Source organism: Lepisma saccharinum, chromosome 3 (genome assembly GCF_977018435.1).
Source record: "Lepisma saccharinum chromosome 3, izLepSacc3.1, whole genome shotgun sequence".
Taxonomy (NCBI): Eukaryota; Metazoa; Arthropoda; class Insecta; order Zygentoma; family Lepismatidae; genus Lepisma; species Lepisma saccharinum.
Genome location: NC_139231.1, coordinates 107,977,869 through 108,001,186, shown reverse-complemented (window position 1 = coordinate 108,001,186; position 23,318 = coordinate 107,977,869). Strand labels below are relative to the sequence as shown.

Here is a 23,318-nt window from a genome sequence, read left to right as displayed (position 1 = left end):
CCGATAGAAGCTGCAGTGGGCTAGTCAGTAGGGTGTCTTGACTGCCACGTGGGAGATCCAGGTTTTATTCCCAATATGGGTGATCTAAGATCAGAATTTTTCCGACCTTGTATTCACATAATAAAGTGACTCTGGGGCTCACCCAGGCTTGAAGAAATTGATACCTTGGGGGGTAGAGGCAGCCGGAGTGTGGTGCTGATCACCCCACCTCCAAAATGGCAGAGATCGAGGAATGTGTGGTGCTGTACCCCACATCTTCCTGTATGTGCCTCATGGCAAGGAGCAAAGTGCACAGGAAACTTTACCTTTACCTACCTTACCAGCCGATACTTTTTATGGTGTAAGGCCATACAACACTTTCACAGTTTCCATTTATTTTGCACTATTTTGTGGTTACATGACAGGTATTTTAACATTCTGATGCTTCAATATTTTGAAGCAAAACTAGTAAATTGATGATTATAGTTGTAGTGGAATATTCACCCGCTAAAATTTATCAATATTTTTAACAACTTTTAATTATTACAATTTTCAAGCAATGGTATGGGTATCGGTTCAAGTTGGCATCAACTTGGCCCTAATTAAGAACAGACATGAAACTAAATATTACAGTAATATTTTATGACTTGTGAACCTTTTGACCTCAAATTTTGTACAATGATGCATAACACAGGCTGCTTTTAAAGAACAAATGTGGAAATTTTAAAATATTCTGTCACCCTGTGATGATCTTCAACAGGGAAGAGGCAAGAATCCTGCCCACTGGTGAAAGGAAAGTGGAGAGGATAAAATATGTAGGACTATTTTTCATCAACCTTTAAACGTATCATGTGATATTAGTTTGCAGTATGTCAAGTATTTTACAAAATTCTTCCACCGATGAATAGAGTACATGATGAGGTTTGCTTAAAAAATAAAGAGGCCTTCAGTGAAATGTAAGTTGTATTTATTTAAAAATAAGTTAACCAATGACTACCCTAAATACAAACCTAAAACTCACATCAAATGCTAGAGTAGTTCAGGAAGGAACCAAGTAGCATAAGTGGTTCACCATTGTATAGTGTATTCTAGGGATGTGACGAAGCTGAAAATTTACCGATACCGATGTAGTCACCGATAATTTTTGGAACCGATTCCGATACATAAGATTCAACAGAAATGCAATGTTATTTTCAGCATGACAAAAATAAATTTGCTATGTACATTTGTATTGCATATCATATATTCTCAAGAGATGTGAATGTACATTTTGCATCTACAAAAAGTAGTTATGTCAACCTTTAAGAAGAACATAGATTCTCAAGAGATTTAACATTAGTACAAAAGCAGTTCTTTGAAATGCAAAATGAATTCCTTTTCTTAATGTTGTAAATTTAATGCTGGCAGATTAAACTTCAGAGACACGGGTTTTGGAAGCACTTATGGATGTAACCTACTTCTCTTATCGCAAATCTGTCCAGCAACACTGAACACTCGTTCATTGAATACTGATGCAGCAGGTGTGCCCAAGTATTTTCTCGCCACTTGCTTCAGGTTTGGATACTCATTTTTGAATTTCCAATACAATAGCGGATCCTGGTCACATGGAATAGTTGGTTCAGCAACGTACTGTTTTATTTCTGATTTTGAGGTAGGTTGATCCTCTCAATGAGAGTTTGGAGTTTGCAATAATTTTATTACAAGAAGAATCATAACCTAATTTTCAATAAATCTTACAAAACCAAAATATAAAACTTATTAGAAGGTAAAACACCAGTATTATCTGTACCGGTTTAAATATCGGATTTTTGCCGATGCCGATATGTCAATTTCTGCCGATTTTCATACATCTGTAATCGGCTTTGGCACATCCCTAGTGTATTCCTTTACTGAGGTCCTGTAGTAATTATGTATTATTATTTGTAAAAGAAAAGGTGGCACATCCAGAATCTGTAAGTGTACATAAAGCATTACAGCAGCACTTGCGGAAGGTAAAAATACTGCAAGTACACTGTACCAAGACTCGACTAAGACCTTAGTCTGCTCTAAATTCTGACAAAATAATTTTTTATTTTGAATTTTTCGTGGAAGCATTCATGGTAATTCTTGTATGGATTACTTTTCCTATTATTAAGATATTTTGTTATTGTTAGAAATTTGTAAATAAAAAAAATAACATTCTGCGGAAGTAGGCTCCATTTTGTAATTAACCACACAAAACTTTATACATTCATAGATTAACAATTTGAAATGAAAAGAACTTAATTAACTGTATGTAACCTCAGATATTTTATTAGATTGGTCCCTCTTACATATACATTACTTTTTTCCTATTATTCTTGGCAATAATAAATGCTAGCAGTTGCCTGTACTCCACAAAATGCAGTTTAAATTGCTTACGGGAATAAATTATTTGACAAATTTGGGAATAGACTTTGAAACATTACATAATATGAATAAATTTGTTACAATATTACATTTTTGTCTATTTAGTTCAAGTATGTGCAAGTAACTGTCCTTTTACAGGTGTGTACTGTTTTTTTTTATTACATATAATGAATATTTATGAAAAAATAGTCTAATGTAATTCCTGAAACAAATCCAAAAATTTATTATACAAATCTAACAATAACTCCTTTTCTTGTTTCAAAGTACTGTTGTGTAAAAATGTTTGCCAATGGTAAACTGGTATTGGTTTTCCCTAATTTTAACTCTTTAGTTTTTGCATGTTGCTTTCACAGTTAAATCAAGGGGCAAAATTTGTTCAGAGTTGCTTGAACAATTTAGCAGTCCATTTTTGATTAGACCCAGTGGAGAAATATTATTTTCATGTGCCCTCGTTAAGTTACCCCTGTGAAGAGCACTCTGTGTCCAGTATTGCATACCCAAGGGCAAGCTGTACGATAGGATGGCTAGGTCTGCACCAAACCATGGACTGAAGAAGGGATATGAATTGGAATTGTCCCAGAGCTTGTCCAACGAACTGGGAGAACTTAAGCATGGTGAAGATTCACTTTTGTGAAACTTGGAATCGTCACTTGAGTTCGTTAGCGAATCGTCACTTTGCACAGTAACGTCACAGTCCAACGACATATCTTCAATATTCCTATTCTTAGGCAGACGTATGTCAGTTTCATCCCAACTGTTCTTGGATTTTAAACTGTCCTGAGAGTTTTCGGCGAGAAAATTGACAGTTGTGTTCTTGTCCACTATCACATTTCGCAGGCTCAACACATTATCGGCAGTTTTACACCTTGTTTCAGCTGCCTTCTCTACAGTTGCACACACGTTGTTGCTTGAACAGGGGAAATGCCTGTATGTTTTCACGTGCTTTCGGAGAGAGCTTGGATCGGTGTAACGTTTCGGGCATCCAGCTACTTTGCACACGTAAGGTTTGTCGACGGAATGGGTCCTGGTGTGTTTGAATCGGTCGCTGGAATTGGAGTAGGCCTTCCCACAGCCCTCTACTGGACACACATATGGTTTTTCACCTAAAATTGAAGAAACATTGTCCTGATCAATAAAAAATAAAGATTAATTTGTACAAAGTACATCTCTGTACCAAATCAGAAGGTAAAAATTAGCGTAAAGAAGGAAGATTTAAAATAATTAGGGACTTTTCTTATTATGTTTGAATTAAGTTATTTTTTATAACATAGATCTCATTTCAATTTACCAGTATGCATGATTTTTTCAAAATCTGTCCACATAACTTTCTGGATTATTGTTCTGAACAAGAGTTTCTTGTTAATTATCAGTGGCGAAGCTAAGGCGTAAATACTGGGTAGGCTGAAAAATCTGCTTATATTTTTTTTTTATACAGCAGGTCCATGCGTCGATTCTTGTTGGTCGCAAAAGTATCAATTACTCTTTCCTTGAAGCCTTGCTTGATCAATAGAAAGTTCTTTAACCAGTTTTTTTTTTCAATGGCTATTGTACTGAGACTGAGAGAACTTAATCTTTCACTTTTCATTGAATTACGGAGATAATTTTTTACTCTCTTGAGGGTGCTCATACTTCTTTCGGAGGAAGCTGTTGTAACAGGGAATGTCAAGACCAACTTGATAAGTTGTGTTACTTCTTTGTAGATTGTTTGAAGATCATTGCTAACTATGAATTTTAGAAGGTCTGCAGGAGGTAAATGCTCTTCTTCATCAGCATAGATATTCTTTAAATCATTTTCTAATCGTTCTTTGTTGAAAAATGGATATGTGGACTGAAGGTTATTTAATTTCATCACAGGAAAATGTAGTTTATATCCCCCAAAGCTATTCTGGTCTAGCAATTCAACAAATTTTATCTTTTCAAGATCTCCAAAATATATTTCCATTTGTAGAGTCAGTGTCTCCGAGATTTCGTAGGTTAAGCATCTGAGAGCCACGAAGTCTTGTTCACTTACATTTATTTCACTGCAAATCCTCTTACGAGTTTTCAACACATAATTTCACAGTATTATATTTTTATAACATAAATACAATATGTGAAACACACATAAACACACGCGCGCATGCACTTGAAGTAAATTAACATTCAACAATGCAGCGCGTGAACGACGCACTTTGCACAAGAAGACTAGAAGCACAACAAGTTGGTTCTGAGGCTAGCCGCTTTCACCCAGCGAATCGGCAGTCCCCTCCCCTTACACTCCCCTTCCACCTACACAGAGCTCAGGCTGTAGCTGCCCTTTAACGCGAGGCTTTTCGTCAAAAGCCTCACAGTTCGGACTGAACGCGCTCTCCTCTTTCTCGCCTGACTGACGACATATCTGGAAGGATCGGCGGAACCAAACGTTCGGATTACATAGTTTAATTCGTTTTAATGAACTTTGATTGTTACAGGGTACAAGAACATTTTAATTTCAACATTTTTTGTGTAGGCTAAGCCTCAAAAGCCTCATAGGAGCTTCGCCACTGTTAATTATAGGGTGGTATTGGTTAGGGCAATTTTTTAGTCTCTGGGGCATAACACACATAAAAATCTTTTAAAAGAAGTGACTGGAATCCCCCTGCACTGGATTTTTTTTAAATAGCACACTGGTTATTAGATCTTTTCTGATATTTTTAAAGATGCCATAACAAACATTCAAGTAAATTTGTGAAGAAATATGTTTATCAAAACAAAAACAAGTGTATAAACATTTGTAAACCTTATGTAGTCATTCTTGCAATAGGTGCACATAGCTCACTTTTTATAAGAAATGGTGTAATTTTCAGTTACGTTGGTGAGCTGAGATGTAGGAAAACCATGTTTCTAAGATCACACACCTTCTTTCTCATATTGAATTTCTCCTCTTCATGCAAGAAGTTCAAAAACACCAAAAACGTGAAACATTGCCACTAATGTTGAAATTAGTGACATTGAAATCTTGGAATATTTCTGGACTTCCTCCATGAAGTAGAGGAACTCAATTTCACAAAGAAGGCATATGGTCTTTGAAATATTTTCCTAGCTCACCAATGTAAGTGAAACTCAGACTGACTATATCTCTTCTGCAGTCGGATGTTTATTGTCAGTTCTGTGATCTGTGATATACTAATTTAAGTAAGCAACTTCATTTTGCAGATAAGATGGAAGTTATTTTCCTTGATCCCCCCCTTTTCCATTGTAACTGTTCTGAGTTGTAAAATTGTTATTTTTATTAACTCTGCAGAACAAGCAGAATGTTTGAATGAGAGAAAGGATGTTTACTTCATTTATAAGTACAGTAATTGCTTACGGAACTAACCTGTATGAGAACGAGCATGAATCTTGAGATTTTCTGCTCGACTGAAGCTCTTGGCGCACTTGAAGCATTGATGAGGCTTTTCATTCGTGTGTGTCCTAACATGCACCAACATCTTGTATCTGAAAGATGAACACAAGAAATCCACTTAGAACTTCATACTGGCATGAAAAGAAACTAAGAGTAATTTCATTTTTCTTTAAAAAAAAAAAGGAGAAAACCTACCTTAACCTATCATCTTAATTTTTTACAGCTCCCCTCCTTATTTTTACATTCTATATTAGTTCCCAGTTGTGTAATAATTTAGTTTTAATTTGGTAGATCTAAACTGTAGAGAAGGCAGCTGAAACAGTTATTTTTAAATTCTATATTAGTTCCCAGTTGTGTAATAATTCAGTTTTAATTTGGTAGATCGTAATTTACCTACTAGAAACAGTGCCAGTGGAAAATCCTGACAACAGTTTCAATGGAAAAATAACACTAACTTCTCATGTAATAAATAAAAGAGAGATGGAAATTTGCTTTCTTGATACTGTACGAAATAGCATTGAGGGAGGGTACTTAGACCATTGTAAACTCTTAAATATATACGAGGGTCACTATTTATATTTTGAGCCTTGGCAACACTGATTGAAGTTAGGTGCGATTTGACGTTTGCACGGAATCGTCTGGCATTATTGACCATAACGTACTTCACATGTTTTGTTGATTGTGTTGATTTGTGTTGTTTATGTTGGCTTGGAGATTGCGCCACAACAAGAAAATGGAATTAACTCGTGAACATTTTTGTGCGATGATTTTTTACGATTTTCGACGTGGATTATCCAGACAAGAGTGCATCGATCAACTTACTTCCACATTTGGCGATGAATCCCCATCCTTTGCCACTGTGAAACGCTGGTATAACGAATTTAATTGTGGCCGCCATTCGCTCACCGATGAGATTCTCGAAGGTCGTCCAAAATCAGTTGTTGTTCAAGAAAACATTGATGCTGTGCAAAACCTAATACTGCAAGATCGTCATGTGACATACTGTGAGATTGAGGCAACCATAGGCATTAGTTCCACCAGCATATATAAAATATTACATGATCATTTAGCTGTGAGAAAGGTATGTTCTCGTTGGATCCCACACAATTTGACTAAAACTCAAAAAGATGCTCGCGTCAATTGGTGCAAACAAATGCTCAATAAATACAATCGTGGTGCTTCAAAAGACGTATATAAGATTGTAACAGGTGACGAATCATGGACATATGCATATGAGCCGGAACGTTAACAGCAGTCGACTGTATGGGTGTTTCAAGATGAACCCAATCCAACAAAAGTTGTTCGCGCTCGAAGCACATCGAAACAAATGGTCGCCTGTTTTTTCGGGAAAACTGGTCATGTGGCAACTGTGCCTTTAGAGGAACGTACAACGGTCAACTCTGAATGGTACACAGCAATTTGTTTGCCAGAGGTCTTCGGTCAAATACGGAAAACAAACAAACGCCGTCGGATCATTCTTCATCAAGACAATGCCAACTGTCACACATCTCGCCTAACAACCGACTTTATGAACAGTCAAAAAATCGAATTGATGGGTCATCCGCCGTACAGTCCTGATTTGGCACCCAATGACTTCTTGTTCCCAAATGTCAAGAATAAATTGCATGGACAACGATTTTCGTCGGCGGAAGATGCCGTTGATGCGTTCAAAAACCATATTATGGAGGTGTCTCAAGAAGATTGGAAAAACTGCTTTGACAAATGGTTCGAACAAATGCAAAAGTGTATTGGCCATAAAGGAGAATACTTCGAAAAACAATAAAGTAGTTTTCAATGCCAAATTCCTGTTTTTTCATTGTTAGGCTCAAAATATAAATAGTGACCCTCGTACACACAGAAATGCTTAAATGATTCATTCTTATTTTATAATGGATAACATTATAGACTATGAAACAAATATTAATTAAACAGACAGTTTTCTAGTAATTTTGAAAAGCTGATGCATGGGTTTTACTGCTAATATTGTCCTATGAGCAAGCCAGGTTCCAAAAACAATAAATGCTAATAATTAATAAACACTATCTTTGAAATGTCATAAAATAAGTTACGGCTACATTTAACAAGGAGAGGACAAACGTACGAATTAACTACTTCACAAGTTTTGAAGAAACTAAGCTCTCGCATTTTCATGAAGAAAGAACCACTTGATAGTTCGTATCCAGGATAGCTGCAGGACATACTTCTCTCATTAGATGGGAACAATGTAGGTAACCATTTAACCTCTAAACTGGCAAGAATAAGATACGTAGAGATCATTCGATCTTTTCTGTTATCATTATTCTTTGAACCCAATTATTCCCCTTATCTATATCAATGTGTGAAGTTACTTGTAATGCAGTTACAAGTAAGTTACTGCTGTCAAGAAACAGTAACTATTATTTTTCAAAATAAGTAACTGTAACCCTGTCTCTTTTTAAAATAGTATCTTTCCAAAGACCAACTACCTGGCATTGAATCCTCTGTCTCCACGAGAGCATCCTTCCCAACCACAGAAGAAGAGTCCCCCTGCACCTGAGATTGCATGAACCTGGGTAACATGAGCTGCCAAAAGCTCAAGTCTACTGAACCAAATGCCACAACCAATCCATCTATAGGGAACAAAAGTGTATCCATAAGCACATATGTAAAGTTCATCAATTAATACAAGTAATGTGAACTGTTAGCAATTCCGACTGTTCGTTTTCTCAGACTGAACTTAATACGCAAAATTGAAAAAGTTAGTTTTAGGTCGTCGTGCTCTGATAGGGCAATTTGGGCTGGACCTACAGTTTAAAGTGCAATCTAAATCTGTGACTGCAACTCCACTGGAAATCAAACTCCAAAACCCTTGATTACAAGGTGATCTTAGCCCTTATACTGGGACATACTTTGTGAGGTACGTCTGTCAGACCGATCTGAATTTTTTTACCCCTGCCTCAACATAAATTACCAATTTAACTTTCTGATATTGAAGAATAATACATTATGGGTATTATGACTGATTTGACAGTAATTGGTGCCAGAACGTAAGTTATATAGCTACTATATTCATTAGTTTATTCATCTACAAAAATTATTATAAATGTGAACATACGTGTGAACATATTCATTTCACTTGTCGTACTGTCAAAAATATACACAAAAAATAACCTTTTACGATATATTTGGCAACTAGTAAGTGTAATTTAACTACAGAAAGCAAAAAGGGTTCAAAAATATTTTTAATTTTTCTAATTCTAATAGAAGACTGTGCATCACTCGCCATAACGCTCCTTGTGAGGTACATAGGGCAGACCGCACTTGGCAATAAAAAAAAGCTTCACAAGGAGGAGGGCCAAGGACACTATTGCATAAGGTAGACGGAAGGTGGTGACACTAGCTCAAAGGAAAGGCGGTAATCTGAAACTTCAGAACCTCAAGCGATCTGTGAGACCGCACCTCACAAGTTAAGGGTTAATAAGCAGACCAGTTCACATACAATATACAATAAGCCCAAGAAAAATTAAGTAAGTTTTCCATGCATAAATTGTTACAATCCATTCTCGAACAGCAATTTATTTTGTTTATCAAAGTTTAACATTACCTGCATTTAAATCCTTGTTCTGTATTCATTTCGTCAGTCGTATCGTCTTTGTACAAAGGAATTTTATAAGTACTTTCTGCCATAGAATGAGTCTGCAAGGAAAAAAAATAAAAATTAATGTATTCGATTTTGTAAAATGATCAATGGATAATAAAAGGTTGTTGAATTTTAATTTGAATTAATGGTTGTAATATTTCAGATTCAAAATCAGAACAATAATAAATGTTAGCATAATAAACTAGAAGTCATTGCCTCCATTAATTCACATCTTGAGTTGCATATTTTATCAATGCATCTATTTCATATTATCTAAAAATATTAAAAGTGAAGTCTTTTTAAAGAGCGATTTATTGTATATGATTCACCAAATAGAAATTAAATATAATATTTATAATTTAATTAATGTATCCAAGTGACTGTCATCATTCATGAATAAGGTATTTTTATAAATTATATTGATTTCTTGAAACTGTATTTTTAATTCTAAACATTGAAACTCAATTACAGTGGAACCTCAATTTTACGTTTCTCAGGGGACCAAGCTGAAAAACTTAAAATGCGGGAAAATGTTAAATCGAGGAAAATTGTATAACCTTTTGCTATGTTGGGACCATCAAGATTGAACACATAATGCGAGAAAGTGTAAAATCCTAGAACGTAAAATCAAGGTTTCACTGTATGGATGAAGTTTCTATTTTTTTTTTAAAGGGAAAATATTATCTAGCATAATATTATTCTTTATCCACTGCAAGGATGAAGTTAATGTAAGGTAAAGTTCCCCGTGCATATAGGGCGGGATGTGGAGGCAGGGCCACACACATTCTCAATCTCGTCAATTTTGGAGGTGATGTGATCAGCACCATGCTCCAGCCACCTTTACCCCCACATACTCATTGACTTGAGGCTGGGTGAGCCCCGGAGCCACTTTATGTGAGGACAAGGCCGGAAAAATTCTGACCTTAGATCACCCACCCAGGGAATCAAACCCGGGTCCCCTGCATAGCAGGCAGATGCCATACCATCTAGACCACTGCGGCACTAGAATTAAGTTAATGTAAACAAAATCATGAAACTTCTGAGAAAAGAAATAGCTCCTTTCCCACGAACAGCAGTTGCACTGCTGATAATATAAGATCCCACAACTTCAATATAGTAGCTACATTGAGTGGTATGGCATCTACTATATTCTCACGCACAAGATTCCTGCACAGCTGCAATTCAAGCAACCAATAGGATTTCTCAGAAGCCATTTGTATTTGTTTACATTGACTTCATTTTTACAGCAGAGAAAAATGATAATGAATTCTTTAGAAATTGTACCTGATCACTAATTAATTTGACTGAAGATGAAAACTTCTCTCTTGTTTGCATCATTTCACCCATTGTTGAATGACTGTGGATTACTCTGGAAAAAAATGCAAAATCAATTTAAAAAACTGAATACAAAACTAATTTTCACTGTTTATTTTCTATATTTGAAGTGACAACTTTGGCTATTGTAGAACCGACTACCTACATAAATTTACAACATACATGTGGAATTACTTCAAACTATTTGGACTTGTGGGTAAACAAACATTTTCAAATTTACTGAAACACATAAAGAATAGACATAGTTATATCTATGCAACACTCATCTCAGATTAGATTATCAGTTGTGGAGCAGGAAACTGTATTTCTGATGGATTGTTTCTGAAACAATTTCTAGTTGTCAAACATTCAAAACTTAATCTTGGGTTTTGTTAACAGTTTGATAACTTTCTAATAGTGTACTCATTTGTTCTTACAAGTCTTAATTATATTTTTATGTTACACTGTAATTATGTAAAAGAAAATACTAAAAAAATTCTCGTATCATGAAAAGATGCAACTATACCAAATATGAAAATAGCCTGGCGAGAGTCAAAAAATAAAATGTGACAAAATGAATCCTGAAACTTAGGACATAATTTGGAAAAGTAAAATGATCACAAAAATGTATTATTGCACTGTGCTTTGAAGGCAAATGGAGTGGGGAGCAGGGCCTGACTGGCAATGCCAAGAGGGACATGGCAATTTTCCTCAACAGGGCACCCCAAAAAATCGTTGATTGTAATGGCTTAGTATTACAGTAAAGACAGAATTGGGTTCCACATTTTTTATATATTTGTTATATCTATGATGGAGCAATAGGGAAATAAAGCACTGAATGTGTGTTATAGGAAGGGCTGAGAGGGTGCACTGGGATTATGCCCAATGGGCAAGTCTGGCCCTGGTGGAGAGTTTTGAAAGTAGTATCTGACATAAGCAAGATTGGTTGTATAGTGGTGATGTTAACACCACCACACTCCGGTTGCCATTGCCCCCAAGGTCACTCCCAGGCATGGACGTCAGCAGGATTTTTTTTCGAGGGAGGGGCAAAGAAGGTATTTTTTCCAGGGGCTTCAAACAAGGCACATTTTCCCCAATAATAGTGTTGTCCCCTCAAAAAACATTGCTTAAATTTGAATTTATCATGTTCGTGCAATAATGAACACACATTATTGGGGCTGAAATGAAATTATTTGTGTGAGATATATAATTTTTGGTTGACTTTCATTTTCCAGGTAGGACACGGGCCCCTTGACCCCTCCCCTTCCGGACGCCCATGCTCCGAGGTATATTTTTAGAGACCCTGAGTGAGCTCCAGAGCTGCTTTGGTAAGGAGATTGGAATTAAATTTTGTAAGTTCTAGTTGAGATCGAAACCGATTCTCCTGCAGGGCAGTCATACCTTCTGCACCAGTGCAATCACGTACAGGTACACTCGCCTCAATTAGTACTCCGGCAGTTTGTTTCTTTATACAGCATATATTTGCAAAATATACAATTCAAAATACAAGTGTATCAATATACGCTGTATAAAACACAACTTATTACTAATTTCGTTGACCCTGTACACCCAATGACATAAGTAATAGTAGACGATTTGTCTATCAACATTTTCATTTTCATCCACAATGCGATGATTATGAATTGAAGCAGCTTTGCATCAACAGAATTCCATTCCTTAACGCAACATCGGCGGATACAGAATAAAAAAGAATGAATGTAGCAATGGATAATTTACCTATTATCTTTGCTGTATGTTTACTAGCATGCTGCTGGAGGCTCTCATTATCACAAGTGTTAGTTGTAACGTCTAATAATAACGAGATGTCAGGTTGAATTTCCGCTGATAGAACACTCAGTTATTCACATATAATTAAACGGCCTTTGCTATAAATATGTCTATAATAGTTCATTCACGCCATGTTCGGAAAATTCGCAATTCACTAGCTGGCAACTCTGACGAACGCAGGTTGGAGACACTGCCCGGTTACGTATCTTGATATAGGAAATTCTGCGAGTGCGGTCACCTATAGCAACGGGATTGGTGCAAGTGTGACAACATGAGATAACTCGTACCAAGAAGCCGAGTCCAAGGACAATCCAGCTCAGTCCGGTTCTTACCAGATGAAGATTTTTTTACACTGCTTATGGTCAGCAGGTCAGCACCCATTTGACCCCCTGTTTCTTTTTCGAAACCGGTACTTACTGATAGTTATTGAGGGGAAAACACATCTACTGCGACATTTTTATTGATGGTTTTACTAACCAACCGACTAATCGGTGATTTCATGCGCAATGATTTTGCAACGAACAACCAACGTATACGGAAGCCGCAACCAAACATAGCTTAGGCTATTATGTAAATAGGGAAGGGACTTTTATCACAGTATAAAAATTCTTATAAATATTACGTTCGTACAAATAAGAACGAACAGGTAAGTAAAATATTATGAACATTTGTAAGTTGTAAATCGATGTTCATAGAGTCTTGTCTAGGAATGTAAGTTGTCTCAACCTACGCCTACAACAACAGAGATAGTATGGTTTAGTCCAAATTATAATAAGTATGATTAAATTTCGGGTGCTCGTGGTATAAATATCCGGCGTTAATTAAAGCAACTAACCAATGAGGGGATAAATAAATATAGCTTTTATAACCACATGACCGCAATACGACAATGAAATTATTCGCTTCGTTGAGAACTGAATGGGAAGCTTATCTAGAACAAATTTCCCACAGCACGTGTTAGACGTTGCCTTGTAATCGAGAGGTTCCAGGTTCAGTACCCAGTTGAGGTACATAGTGGTTTGGATCCCACTTTAAACTGTAGGTCCAGTCCCGAATAGTCTTTCTGTGCATAAAGTTGACTTAAAGACAACGTATTACCTATGACTCACATTTTGTTGCATCGGAACCAAGTAGTCAGAAACACTTCCGAAGCGTAACGTCCCCATTGGAAGACAGTAGGGTTGTTACAACCCAGAACTGTACAGTGGGATTCACAAGTATTACCGTGCAAATTGTCCATCACCATGTTCGTGTACTTTATTTGGCCCAATAGGATGTTCAAGAATTAAAAGAAAACTCAAAACAAGCTGTTGACAACTTCTGCACCATCATACATAAAAATCCATCGCTTAAAAACATATCGGATGTAAGAGAAAAAAATATTGAAAATAGTCAAGGACAATTTGCACGGTAATACTCAAGGGTCCCACTGTACATTCGTTTCTTACTTTGCTTCCTATGGCATGATTAATTTTATGGGAGATAGTTGTGTTCTGTGCGGTTTATTTCGTCTACTATCTTTCTGGCACATGGAACAGACACCCTCTTTCAACAAACGAAAAATAGTCGGTTGTTGAAGAATTTCGACCCCCAAATGCACGAGATATATAGGGGTAAATTAAATAGCATTCTCCCTATTTTTGCTGACAATTCTACCGTTTTAACGAGGTTTTAATTACATTGTGCAGAAATTAAAAACAAGATTATCGCACAGTGAATGGTGCAAGAATTGCCGGAAAATGTTCTGTTCCACCAGCGGCGTATACTCTGGGTCATCTAGGTAATCGCAGATGACCCGGCTGTATTTCTTTTTTTTTTAAAAAAAATATATATATATATACATTTCTTCGCAATATTCTTCCAAACCAATTTCGATGCATACATTTCCTTGCTTCCAACGCGCGAATACTTCCAATCGTTTGCCGCCGAATGTCCGGGAACCTTTCTCCAGCCGGTGGAATGACTTCAGGGAATCTCATCCTGACGTCATTCCTCCCGCTTTCCTTACAATCCTTGGCGAGGAGAGAGGAGAAAGGAAAGAGGGGAGGAAACACTGCTTCTCAGGCGCGATGATTCCGTGCTCAGGGTAAGCTCCTTCTTGTGAGAGTCCACCGGTCGCACTCTCAACCTTCAGAGCCTCCGTTCCCTCCGCTGAACTAGGGAAAACATACCCGGTAGAGTGCGAAGAACAGGAAAACTGAATAACATGGGCAAACCAATTCTACGCTAATTTTCACTTTACATTTGCTTCTGTCTTACTGATTTCTGTTACTTGAACATAAATTTATCAAAAGGGAAAAGCTTAAATATTGAAGATGAAGCAAACTGAATTAAAATTCAAAGCTTAAGCAATTAAAGCACCTATATGCTGACTCCCCCCATCCTTGTATTTACAAAAATAGTGATTGTTTCTCCTCTCTAATCTTCAAAAGCAGCGAGAATACTTCTTTCACGGAACTGAATATTTTTTAAAGGGAAAGATATCAAAAATACATTTTATATATATATTAGTTAATTTAAGTTGCTATATTCCGCCTGTTTAGATTAATAGTGATGAAGATGAACGAATTAAACATAAAACGAAAAAACACATCAGGCACGTAACCAGGTGGAGGACTCGGGGGGGGGAGCTGAAACCCCCCTCCCCGAAATCCTACAAATATCTAATTTAAAAAGTGTATAGTGGTAATTAATTTTACTTCATTAGCAGGATTAAACACTTTGCCTAATACGTTGTAATAATCTGAGATTCATCCTCAGGACGTCTAACCCCACTGTTTCAACTTTATGTGGCGGCTGCTAATAAGGGTAGTTCCCCATCCCGAAATAAAATTCTGGCTCTGACCTGCAATGATTCGAACTTTTAACAACCTGTCATTTCGAGCTCGGAAAGGGATTTTTTTTTTATCATTCATAGGGAATTTCATTCTGAGCCAGGAACACAACAACAGAAGTTTGGCGCGTGAAACTGAATGCGTGTAGTCGTTGGCTTCGTGTTTATTATTTATTTAGGTGTTAGTGTTTGTCGTGATAGTGCTGTGTTAAAGGGTAATGGATGTGATACAAGATTTGCTGGTGAAACCTTTTGAAACAAGATCTTTTCAGGAGAAGTTGCAAATTGTTAATACAGGTAGGCCAGTGTCATCGCTTGAACTTATTTCTACACACAAAGACAAAAATCGGGAATATGTGAGGCATTTTCGCAAGCAAATTATGACAAAACACCATAGTTGACAGGAAGTGTAAGTGTTAATAAGCTTTGCATTTTTGTTGGCTGTGGTTCCTTTTCGGGGCTGAAAATAATGTATGGACGCGTGGCTGATACTGTAATATTTGCAACACTTGTGCCAAACATGAAAAATCCAAAAGTCACATAACTTCCTTTGTTAAGCTGCAATCTTTCGCACAGACACGTATTGACGTGAACTGGACAAACAGCGTGCTTTGGATGTGGTACGGCACAAGTAATCGGGTCCTGGAGTAAGTTGAATTTTGCATTTAAATTAATATTGCTGGTTTTTATTTCATTGGTGCACGTCTTTCATTTTATATTTCACAGGCTGTTTTTTTTATAGCTTTATAATACTGTCTTGTTTTATTATTTGAAATTCTACACGTATAGTAAACTGCAATAACGAGAATTAATTGATTGTGATCGTAGCAATAAGACAAACATTCCGACACAATATTCCTAAATCCAATATGGAGCTTGACGTAAATTGCACGGAAACTTTTGGAGTTTGAGGATCAAAAGGTCGGAGATTACCCACTTGTTAGAACCAGCATACGCCACTGTGTTCCACGGACATTGGACTTCGCAAACGCAATACAAAGAAGAAAAAAAACACGTGCCAGAAGTATAATTTTAGAATTCTCGAAGGTCCCCTAAAATCTAATACAGTGGATGTAAAGGAAAAACAATAAAAGGCCCACTTAAAAGCCGCTTCTTTGTAAAACAAGGGCTTAGGGAGTGCGATTTTCTTGTTTTCATACGGGACACAATCATTCTACTTTTTCATCTACCATGAGGCAAATTACCTACTTGTAATATGATTCCAGTACACGAATTCTTAGATTGTAGTAATTTCTATTTTTTTTTCAACAAGGAGAGTTGACTTTTATATGAGAACTAAGAAAGGCATGACAAGTAATGAATGACACACATGAGTGTGCAGGGGCCTCACCGAAATTTACTAAAATGTAATTTTAAAAACTCAAATGAAGTAAATAGTTTCGACCAGTAACGTGTTCAGTGACGTCACAGAAAGGAGTAGGAGAGGATATGAAACGGTTTTAGCCAGTCAGTACTAGCCCTTCTCTTATAATAACGTTCTGTTTTAATGCATCTGTGGCATCCCGTTCCCCCTGCATATGACATGCTCCCACACGTTGATCTTAATTACCCCCTCTCCTTGCTTATGAAATAAACAACCATGAGTAGATAGATGTATGTATAGGCCTATTTGGATTTCAGTTGGTCAAATGCACATGGAACCTTGAATTAGCTGACAACCTGCCTGCATCGCCCAAAGCAGATACTATTCAAGAAGACACATTTTCGTAATAATTTAGTAACTATTTCTTTAAGATGGTAAAATGTAACTATAGAGAGGTACAAAAGACGAAAATGCCAGAAGTACTTGACAACTGATTATTAATCATCAACAATTCAGTGCTGTTGAGGTTTAAACTAATCGTTCAAAAAAGCTAAGAACCAACGACTTACCTTCTCTCATCAATCAAAGGAACGACGTAAATTGCCCCAACTACATGAAGTAACTGTTCCAATAGCACGTTTCCAATAATTGACACTATCACAGTCACTTTCTCACTTAATAAATCACGCACAACTCGATCGTCACAACACACCTCGTCTCGATTGGCTCTATAATATCGGCGATTTTTGGTCAGGGAGGAGGAGAGTTTAATATACTGGTATGCATTTGCTTTCTGAACTGACGTGATGGGTGACGTGCGATTTCTGCTGTGAATGTTATCAGCCGAACCAAGGGCTGGCACGGACAGCCTGTTTCGTCATCTGTTCATCTGCAGCAGCGTGCGAGTGAAGAAACCTCGTGTCACTGCATCTCTCGAACAAAATAGCAACCCCCCCTCCCCCATAGTAATTTCTCTTGTGTGCTAACATGCACAGATAGCGTGGCCTGTTTGGGGAAAGAGGAATTCTGTGGGCATTTAGTCATTTATTGTCGCCTATACCAGTGGTTCTGAAACTGTGGTACGCGTACCCCCCCCCCCCGGGTTACATTAACAACTTGAAGGGGGTACGCAATCAGTTCGGAGAGTGGGTTTTCATCCATGGTAAACTTAAAAAACAAGTACCAAAATATACTAAATTTGGAGCCGAATCTCCGCTTGAAAGTTTGAAGTGCACAGCCAGATATCAAGAAACTGTTTCAAGCTATGCAGTCACGTCCTTCTCACTAGAAACTATGAGGATTTACAATAAAATCTCCGAAATTGTGCTTGACACTTTGTTTACAAACTTATTTCTGTTCTTCACGTTTTTCAACAACTCTGGGAAAGATATGAAAATTATTTCTTTTATACTTCTTAGCATACATGTGTTTCTCATTTTCATTTTTGTAACTAATCATAAAGATTATATATGTAGGAACACCCAATAAAATAATGGACGTAGGATTCTAATGTTTATTTGTTTACCATCTTTTTACACAGCCCGAATGCCATTTTGCTCTTGCAGTTACACGCCTCCAACATATCAAAAACGCCCCACCGAGCAGGCAGTCAAAAAAATTCCCCAAAACCCACTATTCGGAGAAAACCTATGGCAGGGATACATTAGGCGTTTAGATACGACTAAAGGGTACAATGAGAAAAAAAGTTTGAGAACTGCTGGCTTGTACTATTTTAAATTAATGATGATTAGAAGAAACATCCATGCCCTAACTGGGAGTCGAACCCAGAACTCGCTGCAGCAAGATCGCGATTTGGGCACTCAATGATAAATGGTGTCTTAAAAAAGACAATATCGAATGGGTGAAAAGCTGTGAAATCATGATAGCACACGTCCACATACCCAAAGGTTGTTTATGCTTCTACTACAGGTTTTTCTCTATTTCGGAATATAATTAGCATTATATATCTAGAGAATAAGTATCACAGTCCCAGTGCTCGAAATGGAGGGGGTGGGATAATTCGCATTATGTTACAATAACATAATGTTGAATCTACAAGCATCCCCATTTATTCCCAAGGCTCCAACAAACACTCCCCTGTATACCATACAACTCTGTATCTACCACTGCTGCTCTGAATATTCTTTAATGCGATGAACATAGGACAGTGGCATGAGGGCATGGCCAACCACGCACATATCTCGAATATCTTGGGGACCGTAAAAATAAAAGCGCCCAAATCAAATTGTACGTACGTACACCCAACGGCAAAAGAAACAGTGGGTGATTGTCCATCACTATTTTCATTCAGCTTGTTTTCCACACTGTGATGTTAATGAATTGAAATAAACTCGTTAATAGGTAGAGGTCAGCACAACACCTGCTTCGAATCGGCAAAATTCCACTTTTTGAAACAACACAGAATGTAGAATAATGAATAATGAAAATGGCGATGGACAATATCTTTGCCGTTGGCTGTACATACGGCAGTGGACATAGCCACGTGCACAGATGCACGAAAAAAAAAATTTAGGTTTGTCCTCTATATGGATTGTAAAAAAAATATAATTTAAGTCATACATTGCTTAATTAGAAAAACATCATATTCTTGCTTGACAATGGGTAATAGGCTATGTGCATCATTCGAAGGTCCATGCAACACAGATTTACAGTAGACAGATTTTTATTTGGTATTGGTTGATAATATGTGTGCAGTTGACATACGTTATCTTAAACCAGATATTTCTAGTTCTCGGCAGTTGAAAGTTTGAGAAGCTGATAAAAATTCTTGACCGCTAGTGAAGTCAGTTTTCCCAACATCTGGAACTGCATTTTCAATGACAGCTCATGTGTCTTTTTGTGTGTTAATCTCTCTCTATTTGGAAAGTATCGATGTGAAGTTCATAGATAATATAATTGGCGCTACATATAGGAATTTTAGTTCATGATTTCAATCGCTTCCGGCTGATTTGTGCTTGTGATGAAATCAATTACTTCTTCATTAATAGTTATTATGGATTGGAAGGGGTTATAACAAATCCGAAACACAATGCGTTACGGTTTTCTTGTAATAACAATTGAAGCGCTGGAAGAGAAATTGGGTGAAGTGTCAAGTCCCGTTGTGATTCTACCCTTTGGCGATTCAAGTTCCTTCTGGTTTTCCCCAGTGGCCTCCTACGTGTCGTCGAAGTTGTCCAGAAACATCTTGTTCGCTGTCGTTGGTGGGGGTCCGAGATGAGGGTTGTCCATTAACTTAGCCCACCTCCCCTATCTGAACTGGTTAGCTGAGTGAGTAGGAGAAGAAACTTGAATTTAACGAGTTCAAAAACCAGGTCCCACCTGGTTACGTTTTCAGTGTTGTAATTCTTCATTATTTCCAAAGCCAAGCTCGAGAATGCTTAGCGCGGTATGCTTCAACATCGTTCATGCGATCGGCGAAGATGTTTAAGATGTTGGGCAGAATTGTAATAGAACCACACATAAACAACTCCATCAATACAATAGTAAATAATAATAATAATAATTGGTTGCCACAAACCGTTAATCATAACGCAGTTGTCACGGCTTGCGTATATCCTACAAACGATTTATTTTCCTCACTCATCTGTCATTTTTGGCTAATCGCGAAGATGAGAATTGATGATGATAAGATGAAACTGATAAAAGGGCAATCACGAACACATATGAACAGGAGACAAACCCCACAGAGGATTAGACCCTATACTGGCTGATGATCCAGACGCCAGAGCCTCCTTAGTCTGCGAAATGCAGTCGAGAGTGCACCATTTGGAGTAGAGTTTGGCAATTGTGTGCCTTCCGAAAAGGTCACCACCCCTACAAACATAGAAAAGACAATAGCTGGAAATGCTATATTTGGCCGCAGCAAGGGTTGTTAAAGTTCCACGAACCCATAAATTGTAGTGGGTTCTATTGGGCTCCCCTGCGGGACCGGAACCTTTTTTCTAGCACAATTTAAATTCGGTCCCAGTTGCGTATTGTTTCATCTCAATACAGAACTTGGACCCTATTTAAACTTATCCGAAAAAAGGATCCTGGACCGCACTTAAATTCATCGTGAAAAAAGATTCCTGGACCGTATTTAAATTGATCCGGAAGAAAGTTCGTGGACCGTATTTAAATTAATCTGAAAAAAAAAAATGTCCCTGAACCGTATTTAAATTCAGCCGGGAAAAGGTTCCTGGACCGAATTGAAATACTTTACAGAAGGTTATTTACGGTCCAGAATCCATTAATCCATTTGCGCTTGCTGATTTTCTCTCCTGGACCGGAATTTAATTTATTTAAAATTCCTGGACCCTGGCTGCAACTGAATTGAATTTTACGAAACAGTCCATTGAAACTTTCAAATTATTTGTAATCTAATTGCTTGGTGAACGTTAATTAGATAGTGCAGATGTAAATGAATTAAAAACTGTTCAGATCGCTTTTCTTGGTGTCCTACCTCCTAAACCCAGTTTACAATCAACCACCCTCAATATCCTTACTGTCGTTGCAATGCACGAATAAGAAACAATCCATTTGAAATACAATCAGATATACGATATAAGTACAGAAAAGTCAAGGCACATCACGTATGTAAAATAGCGTGACAACAATAAGTTCTTTCCGCACCAGTTTCTTCTTTACCGTATTAAATGAATCCACACCTGAGCGTTGTTAAAGTATGGTTAACAATTATGTAAGTAATATTTGAAAAAATCCCAGTAACTTATATCGAAAAATTGTTGATTTTATACGTATACAGCACCCCCTCCCTTTTTAGGGCTAAAAATGTTCAACCCTCTACAAATATCACCATAAATAACACCCATTTCAATAGCTAAATCTTGGCAATTTGCGATTGACTACAAATGACCTCAGTTTACAATCCACCAACCATCCTCAATTTCCTTCCTGTTGTAGCAATGCACGAATAACAAAAAATCCATCTGAAATACAATCAGAGTATTATTGTTTATTTTGTGATATTTACCTGCAACAATAAGAATCCGATTATCCAGGCACAGCTGCAACACAAGCCGCCGCCAATAAACACCTCGAAAGGAAACTGTTACAATCCCGCGACCATGCACAAACACAAGCACTCTGCCTCGCTGTCCGCTTTCGTCTGGCACTGCTTGGGGTTACGAAATCCTTCACCATCCTCGCGCCGTGGGGGTCACCACAAAACTTGCCGCTCCCACAGACCGGTGCTTTGGCGTCAAATGAAGGGGGGAGAGAGGGGAGGGGGGATGAAAAACAGCACAACTGCTGACCTCTACGTGAGTCTCCCAGAGCGCGATGCTCTGCTGGGGATCTTGCTCGGCGGGGAGGGAAAACAGCGAGGACCTCCCGCGGCGTCACCACACTTCGGTCGCAGTGTTGCCAGCTGTGATAACTTTGACGTGTAGCCGTTTTCTTTCTCTCTACGTGTCTCTAAGTAATGTCATTTTGCTGTGTATATACCTGATTCCATTGTTTGGAACAAAAATGTATAAAACAACTTAATTTAAACATTTAAAAGATATAGCCTACGCCGTTTTTGTACAAAATACAACATTTCTTAAATATTTGTTTTTAAATTGAACTCTCACAAATAAAGCATTTTTTTAACCCACATTGTTAGCTTGCTCGGTGGACGAGTGTGTTAAATGACTTTCAATCTTGCAACTGAAGTTCCCGGGTATGAATCCCGGCCTAAGAATAGGTGATTTTTCTGAGCCTCATTTCACAAATTTCATCTCATCATTATATATTCTTGCTATCATGAATTTGAAAGTTTCACATAAGCCCAATTTATGGTATTTTTGGCACCGAATTTATATTTATACCCCCTAAAAAGATGAAAAAATCTCTATAACCTCCTGACACGCACATACATAGCCGCCTTTGTCCCCGAGTACGATGAGTGTTCGAAGATTCCTGCTTCGAGTCCTCTCCTGTTCTTTTGTGAGTGTACTCATGTTAGTTTCAACCAATAAGCATTTTACCCTATCATCACACTTAACTTAACGAAGCACTAAAGCAACGTAAAATTAGGAAATCACCAGTAAAAAAATCCAAACCTAAGTTGATAGTGTTTATGTACAGCGGGATGTTTAAAATTCAAAAAATAACAATATGTTTTAAAGGTAATATCCAAACGTCAATCTATAAAATACAATTTATTGAAATATATTTTTTTTATTTTTAATGTATTTTTCTTTACAGATTCTTGGTGAGAACTATATTTAATATGTGACTTGAGAAAAACCATTTCCTATTGGTTAAATTTTGAACTCACGTCTTCGATAGATACATTGGACTTATAGATACGATCATTGTGTATTCAATGCATACCCTTTATTACGTACATCCTTGTATTGTATTAATCTCTCTCAGACAAGGATCTGTTGTACTCGCGTAAGAACGGCCCTTGAGGACGAAACACACCCACCCTAATAAAGACGATTTATTATTATTATTATTAGTATTATTACATAGTATTGATGTTACATATTCGACGAATACACAGAGAAAGTTCTAGTATCCAATGTACGAACCTTCCACATTAATATTACGAGATGTGGACAATATCGCTCTGAATTTGTTGCACATTCTTTCTCACCTTGTTTTTCTGGTGTGTCAATTAGGCTAAGTTGGTATGACGCATTGCATCATGAATAGAGCTGATTGCAACTTATGCATATTCATTGACCTTTGACGGTGT

The 23,318-nt window shown here is 37.3% G+C and overlaps 1 protein-coding gene across 1 annotated transcript; it reads right to left on the bottom strand.

Annotated features, from left to right (window-relative positions):
• Positions 1–2,588: 2,588 nt before the first annotated feature.
• Positions 2,589–17,445, bottom strand: LOC145985947 (uncharacterized). The gene is made up of 6 exons (XM_083120089.1): positions 17,179–17,445; positions 10,635–10,719; positions 9,315–9,406; positions 8,197–8,340; positions 5,705–5,823; positions 2,589–3,470 (listed from the first exon to the last, which is right to left on the bottom strand). The coding sequence occupies exons 2-6, from the start codon at positions 10,695–10,697 to the stop codon at positions 2,695–2,697; spliced, it is 1,194 nt and encodes a 397-aa protein (XP_082976215.1). The 5' UTR covers positions 10,698–10,719; positions 17,179–17,445; the 3' UTR covers positions 2,589–2,694.
• Positions 17,446–23,318: the final 5,873 nt, after the last annotated feature.